Source organism: Branchiostoma floridae, chromosome 12, assembly GCF_000003815.2.
Source record: "Branchiostoma floridae strain S238N-H82 chromosome 12, Bfl_VNyyK, whole genome shotgun sequence".
NCBI classification, from domain to species: Eukaryota; Metazoa; Chordata; class Leptocardii; order Amphioxiformes; family Branchiostomatidae; genus Branchiostoma; species Branchiostoma floridae.
In genome coordinates this window covers 22,926,564-22,934,373 of record NC_049990.1, presented here as the reverse complement: position 1 = coordinate 22,934,373, position 7,810 = coordinate 22,926,564, and the positions used below count along the sequence as shown (strand labels likewise).

The 7,810-nt window shown below is 38.0% G+C and overlaps 1 protein-coding gene across 1 annotated transcript; it reads left to right on the top strand.

Annotated features, from left to right (window-relative positions):
* Positions 1-97: 97 nt before the first annotated feature.
* Positions 98-7,642, top strand: LOC118426812 (NF-kappa-B-activating protein-like). The gene is made up of 11 exons (XM_035836344.1): positions 98-295; positions 1,283-1,360; positions 1,839-1,979; positions 2,733-2,813; positions 3,180-3,244; positions 3,552-3,674; positions 4,167-4,215; positions 4,389-4,492; positions 4,911-4,980; positions 5,409-5,558; positions 6,805-7,642. The coding sequence occupies exons 1-11, from the start codon at positions 147-149 to the stop codon at positions 6,971-6,973; spliced, it is 1,179 nt and encodes a 392-aa protein (XP_035692237.1). The 5' UTR covers positions 98-146; the 3' UTR covers positions 6,974-7,642.
* The last annotated feature ends 168 nt before the right edge of the window (positions 7,643-7,810 follow it).

Here is a 7,810-nt window from a genome sequence, read left to right as displayed (position 1 = left end):
TGAACTTTGATCAACTTTGACCTTTCAACCTGATTATCCAACCACGCATGCGTCAGATGACGTTGAGTCGATGCTTTCTTCACACATTGATCTATAGTTTCGTTTTACTGCGTTTTAAGACGTTTCTACCGAGTTTTTAGGGTAAGATGCCTCAAAGTAGGTCTTACTCAAGGTCGAGAAGTCGGAGTCCTGTCAGACGGCGGTCAAGGAGTCCGGTTCACCGCGGTTATAAAGACTCAAGAATCAAGCAAGAAGACAACAGGACAGGAAAACACAGCAGAGGGGATAGCGACAGGTGACATACAAATTATTTGAAGACTTCTTATTTTGTAGCTACTCATAACATGTAACGTTAACGTTAACTGTAAAGCTAACGTTACATGTATTGAAATTTTCTTCTCCTTTCATGTTGTAACTATTAGAATTATTAACGGAAGTCTTGATGTGCAAGCTGTTCTATCCCTCCCAAGGAGGACCTCCTTGATCCCTCCTGACTGATACTTTGACTCAACAGATAACAAAATACAAATTATACAATAATATCAATACAATGCTAACACAAAGGTATACATGGATTAAACTTTTCAATGACGACTGTAGCCTTCTTCAGGTTCATGTTAGGGATATTTGACGTCAGCAATTGGTCAAACATGCCAGGAAGTATTATAAACATAACGTGTAACATCGTGTTAATAAGATCACATGTCTGTAACTCTCCCGAGTTTACATTCGGAAGTGATGGGTTATTATTGATCCTGAAGAAGGCGACGGTCATTGAAAATTTGATAATCGAACATGTATACGGTTTTAGCTTAGTAACTTAGTGTTGAAAGACAGTTATTAACTTAAGACGTCGATGTAGGTTAGACATCCAGGTAATAAGATACGCCAAAGATAGTTACTCAAGCAACTGGATATGGTTTTGAAATCCAAATTGTCTTCAGCTTGACTTTGGCTTAGCTTTGTTTTCTTTGGACTCCAAATTGTCTTCAGTCTGAATTATCTTACAACCTTTCCTATTGGACATCTGAAATTGTCTTCATTCATAGTTAGAGCATAAAAGACCTGTTTCTTGCAGATCACTTCAGTGTCACTGACGAAGGAAAGTGGATTCTTTCCGAAACGTCTGACCGTTTCAAACCATATCCAGTTGCTTGAGTAACTATCTTTGAGTTATTAACTTAAGCCTTGTAGTTGTACTATGATTACTACCAATACAAATGAGCTTCAATGATATACAATTTTTTTTTTTAAACAATGTCATTTCATTGTCTATCCCCAGAAACAGACATAGGAGCAGAAGTCCCAAACAGAAGTCCAGGAATGGGGACGTACATGTACACTCCACAGACAAACACAGGTAAAGCCATGATGTTGCCTTTTCTGTTAGGCATACACAGGCAATAAATATTGTGATTTTCCATAATTCTTAGGGAAAACCTTCTCATTCATGTGATTTGTAGTGGTGAGATCACATTTTGCATTGTTGCCTTCCTCAAATTAAGTGCAATAAGTAGGGGTTTCTGACATACCCTCGAGGAACATTTGACGACAAAGTTTGATTGAGACATTTTTAATTTATAGGACCTTGCATGAATGTAGTGACGACATTATTATTGTTGAATTGAACCTGCAGACTTGCCATACTCGTGAGAGTGGCCGTCCATCATTGTTGAATTTGCTTCTAACATATGTAACTATCTGTATCATGGAGTGAAGACCAAGTAATCCTATTCCTTTATCTTGTCTTCAAAAGTTGTAAAACTTTGATAGATTACCTATACAAAAATCCCATGTTTCATTCCAAACCTAAAGATGGTTTCTGCCATTTCTTGTAGAGAATGGGACAGACATCAGACAGGGTCTTCACACGACAACTTCCTAAGCAGAGATGACAACAGGGATGGCCCGCCACGACACAAACACGCCGGGGCCAGGAACCACGGTCTGGATGACCAACAGACAGCCTTCATGGAGAGGTATGCAGGGCTCGAAATACTTTTTTTCCGCACACCTGCACTGGTGCAGGTAACATTGAAAATTACCCTCACGAGACAAATTTTACCTGCACCACTCTGAATTTACTAAGTACCATACTGAAATTGTTCAGGAACCATTGCTATTTTTTCTTTTATACTATTAGGTACATGTAGTTACATTCAATGCAGCTAATAACAATTGACATACACTAAAAGATAATAGGACAGAATGTATAAAACCCAGTACATGAACCAGTGCAGGCTAGGTGCAGGTAGACACCAGAAATACCTACACAGCTTCAATTTCACCTGCACTAACCTGCATATACAGGTGGTATTTTGAGCCCCGGGTATGGCTACAAACTCGCGTACAAACTTTGTCAGTGCTTACGCCAAAAAGCAGTTACTGACAAAAGACGACACTGGATGGTTGTCTGAAATGTCTGACCGCTTCCAAAATCATATCCATTTGCTTGAATAACTGCTTTTTGGCATATCTTCTTATAACCTGTATGTCTAATCTTCATCAACATTTGACAGTGTTTGCCTTCTGAAAAAACGAAATGCGATCCATACCATGAAGGGACCTTGAGTCCAATCTATTCATGCCACAGCCAAGCATACCAGGACTCCCTGCCCTACTTGATGCTGCAAGCTCCTTTGTACATGTTTGCCCCCTAGTGATTGGTTTTTGAACTGCAGTCTCTATTTCTTGTCTCCATGCTAACATGTGTTCCTGTGCCTGTTACCTAGGAGACGAGAAGAGCGGGAGAGAATCGGCATGATGGGAGCTCCGGAGATATGGGGGAGGTCTCCTGACCATCCAGACCCTGAGTACGTAATTTAACAGAAAAAAGTCATAGAAAATGAACAAGTCAATAGTCAAAAGAAGATGTATCATTCTATCTTAGATATGGGTGTCACTGACTCATTTCCTTGTAATATGCTGTGGCAATTACTTTGGTATAGAGCCAGTCCAGTATATCCTATAATATTGCTGTTTATTGTATTAGAAAAATTGACTCTGATTAGTCATTTTGATGTATGAAAGCTCAAAATTTTTAGAACAAGTTTAAGTAGCAGTGATGATTGTCATAGGAAGGCCAAGAATTGTGTAATGTAAATGACATATGTTTTTTTAATGGAAAATGGGTGTGATAATGTAATAATGATGATGGAAAATTTGGTATCACACTGCAGTTCTGACGTGAACTCTCCACAAGAAGACAGCGAGAACAGCAGCAGCAGTGGGAGTGACTCAGAAGGTATGGTATATATGTGCACATCCAGCAAGTAACAACCTGATACATGTGCATATGCGCTGCATCTCTAAGTGTAAGAGTTTGCTAGTTGGTATTTACATATACAAAGTATACATGTAGATCTGTTTTTCAGCCTTAGCATTGCACTTATATGAACCAAATAATGGTTATGTGTCCCTATTCAAAGTCTTGTTTTGATACAAAAAAGAAATATGTTTCAGCTTTGCATGTTGTATATGGGTATTTCAAGTATGGTTTACCTTACGAGTCTTGTAGCCATATTCAATGGAGTCACTCCTTAACATTGCAGACAAAAAGAAGAAGAGGAAAAAGAAGAGCAAGAAGAGAAAGTCTAAGAAGAGGAAGAAGCGCAGAAGTTCAGACAGTTCTGATGACTCTGATGACAGCAGTGATGACAGCTCAGACTCTGAAGGTTGGTTGTCACTGTTTTTGACTGGCTAAATGGGTCTATTCAAAGTTTTAGTTCAGATGAATTAAGTGTGACAGAAGCTTTCACATGTATGGTAACATTACTCAGATTATCTACAACGTGCTCAGATTCCTTTAATCTGTGTGCCAGAATTTGATTCTAGTGTTGGCGCCAGCTTGGATGTGTTGTAAAAGATGGAATGGTGATGTAATGCTGGCACCCTGTGTATTCAGGCAAAAGCCTCAAACATCAAAACCTCTGTATGTAAAAGGACCATGGGTCATGGTATGGCCAAACATGCGAGACATAGCTAAGCCACATTACACCCTAGCTAAAAGCACCATTCCTTGTCCTCAGTCTAAGGTCTGACCACTTTACCTTTTACCCAGGCATCCTTGTATGTGTCCTCGAGCCTAAAACTTTGATGATTTATCTTGCTTTTATAAAATATGATACGTATTATGTATATTGATTGTTCACATCTTCCTCCCACAGAAGAAATCAAGAAGAAGAAATCAAAGAAAAGAAAACACAAGAAGAAAAGGTAAACTACAATCTGTGATGGATGATACCATCAGCCTGTCAAGTTTCATTTGTGCAATCCTTACATCTTTGACTGCAACAACAGGAATGAAACATGCAAGTTTGTAATATCTGTATATTTCAGTATGTGATTGTAGTGGAAGAGCAATTCTTGACAATCTTTTTCCTACCCAGCAAAAAGAGCAAGAAAATAAAGAAGAAGAAGAAACAAGTGAGCAGCAGCAGCAGTGATTCTGACTCAGACTCTGAGGAGGAGGTCACCTATGTTGAAAGGAAAAGTAAGTACAGCGATGCTTAAAGTGGGTTGTATTTTGATAGTGAAAGTGATCTTAAGAATTTACTTGTTAGACTTGTAGGTAAGTTGTTTTTCTTTGAAACTCATTTTGTGCAATGTCACAATTCTTAAATTCAATTGAGGAAATGTGAAGCAAGAGAAAAGACATTAAAGTAGGTACTTTGGAAAATAACAAAGGCTAACTTTATCTAAAGTAGAGAGCTTCAATTGTGCTGGAGAGTCATAAAAATTCATTTTACCTGCTCAGTCATTATTTCATTTGTAACTCAAGTATAAGAACCATATGAGTAAGGTGTGAACCTTATGAGTAATATGTCATTACTAACTTGTGACTGTCTAGTATCTGTCAATACAATTTCTTACTAGACTTTCATAGTTAACTTTGCTTCTTGTCTGTTCAGGAACCCTGAGTACTGAGATGATCGGTCCTGACCCTCTAACATCAGGAGGTGCTGGTGGGGGTCTCACTAAGTAAGTCATGTAGCTGAAGATATTACATCATGTAAAAATATAAGTATGAGCCTTGGTTTTCTTGCAACTAAAGGCTAAAATTATGATATAAGAGTATAATGGGAAAGGACAACCTCAAGCGAGCCGTACACACTTATGCCACATCTTCAGAAAAGATGCTGGAGGCACATAATTAATGCTAGAATTGTACTAAAGTTGGACTCATTTGCCACAACTTTACTCACAAGGTCCTCATTGACTACAATGCACAAATATCTGAACGTAACATATTATAATATTAATCTTTGTGACTGAAAATTTCCTGCTTAATTCATGAAATAGAATACTAGAAATTCTTATTTCTGTGTGTGCTTTTAAACTAATGAAAGAAATATGAACATTTTGATCCCATTGAGATTGGTGAGTGACCCTTGACCCTGTTTCCGTAGTTACGGCCACGCCCTGCTCCCAGGTGAAGGTGCGGCCATGGCTGCGTTCGTGCAGGAGGGGAAGAGAATCCCCCGGCGTGGTGAGATCGGGCTGACCTCGGACGAGATCCAGACGTTTGAAGATTCCGGATACGTCATGAGTGGCAGCAGGTTGGTCACCTTTCGTCAATAGCTTTTATTTGTTTGTTTGTTTGTTTATCTAATGTGGGGTGTTGCCTACTAGTATGGTGCCGCCTTTCAAATAAATTGTGCTCTAAAAGGGAAAAAACGTACGTAACATATCAACATCAAATGAAATGCATTTGTAAAGGTAACGTTTCAAGAAATGATAACCATTACCACAAATTCCTTATTACATACAAAACTAAAGTAAGGCTACACCAATTTAATTTATTGGTTCTCGGATTTCCCGACCCATTTATTTCTGATTTGCAAAAAAAAAAAAAATTTAGTCCCCAGAAAAATAATATAGGTTTTGCTATTGCAGACCTTTATAAAACCCCATTCCAGGGGCACATATTGCTGATAAACCAATCAGAGCGCTTATTTGCAGTCACATGATCAGAACAGTGGTATAAAATCAAAGGAAGAGATTCATTGGATAAATCATGCCATGAAAAACTGAAAACTTGACTACTTTACCTTGTTTTTCTGTGTTAAATAAGTTCGCCACAGACTTTTTGCAATTTTTTTTCTTTTTTTTTTTCGACCGCCCGCCCCAATATTTTTCTGAAAAAATCCGAGAACCAAGAAATTAAGTTGGTGTGGCCTAATATTAGTACATATGGTCATGATACAAAATAAGTAATGTAAGGATGTAACATTAACTGCGATGCTGATTTTTTTCTGAATAAACTATAAACTAAACTAAAACATGACTTGAAATCATAGCTTGAATTTCTCACAGTTTCATGGTTTTCCTTAACATTCAGTATGCTAAGATAGCCGTTTTGGTGCCAAATTTGTATTGCCAATGATAGTTATTCAAGCAACTGGATATGATTTTGGAAATGGCCAGACGTTTCAGGTAGCGTCTACTATCTTTTGTCAGTGACACTGAGGTGTTTTTTTTTACATAATGGTCACCACGTAGTCAAGGTGTGACTCAAAGGTCACTCCAAGGTTATGGGTTAGATTGTAACTGTAACGGTTACCGTAACTTTGAATCGATATGTGAAGAATGTGAAGACAAAGAATGCTTTAAGTTTATGATTTAATGGCAATTGCACAACATATGTGACCAAGCCTGTAAGTGAATGAATGAATGAATGAATAAATTATTTTATTGCTCAACAATCGCACAAGGTACAGTGTATGGCAACCAATAACAACTAATAGCTATTAAATGAACCAATTAGCAACAGTCGTATTTAACGCAAACTCCTCTCTTCCCCAGGCATCGGCGTATGGAGGCCGTACGTCTGCGCAAGGAAAACCAGATCTACAACGCTGACGAGAAACGGGCTCTCGCAAACTTCAACCAGGAGGAGCGCTCCAAACGGGAAAACAAGATCATGGGGAGCTTCCGCGAGCTCATCTACAACAAGACTAAAAACAAGAAGTGAACTCATACATTGTACCCATTGTTAGATGTGTATTGCAATGGCAACACAGACTACAGTAGTCTTGCATTTCTCAACAATCCTCTTGTGATTGTGACTTTTTATGAAATATTACAACAACAATAACAGTTACTATAGTCTGGATGAAATTAAGAGGATAAAAAGTTCATTGATTATTGCGGTGTTTGAATGTAAATTTTATTATTCCCAATAAATTTTACAGCATAGAGGACATGGAAAAGACATTTGGCAAGTGGCACAGGCTTGAGTCAGGTGGGGGGGGGGGGGGCTGTAAAAAATTGTTGAATTTGTAACTTCAGAAACATTGTGTCCTGCATTTTTAAAAGGCAAATTTTAGGAAATAAAGAAAAAAAAGAATTACCTTTGTTACAAGCCAATAGATATGCCCCCTGTGCTGGTTGAAACACAGTAAGGGATCCAAATCACAGCATAGGAGGCCCTTACACTCAACTGTGTTGGGTAAAACCCAGCTTCTTGTACAGTACAGTAAGGTTGTTTTATCTTCTGACAGATTTCTCTAGTTCAGGCAGACAATATCATTGTGAAAATGCTGTTATATGTGGATTGGGGAGTTTGTCATTTTAGTAGCAATCATATCACACTTTATGCTCTACTTCCGTTCCAACTTCAAATAAACATGTTCAAATTTGATAGCAACTATTTGTTTTTTCATAGATGGCTTGCATGTATATTATCATGTTTTATTGTATATGTTATAAAGGTTGAAAAAAAAATCTGGCCCGGATGCTTTGCTCATACTGTTGTTACACAAGATGACACATATGTACCTGACTCATATTTAACTAAGCGCATATTGTT

Bases quoted from the DNA above. Each gene is read 5' to 3' on its own strand.
- LOC118426812 (XM_035836344.1), top strand. From the start codon at position 147: ATGCCTCAAAGTAGGTCTTACTCAAGGTCGAGAAGTCGGAGTCCTGTC. The intron at 4,216-4,388 runs GTAAACTACAAT...TTTCCTACCCAG, and splicing joins AGAAAACACAAGAAGAAAAG to CAAAAAGAGCAAGAAAATAA. The intron at 5,559-6,804 runs GTTGGTCACCTT...TCTCTTCCCCAG, and splicing joins TACGTCATGAGTGGCAGCAG to GCATCGGCGTATGGAGGCCG.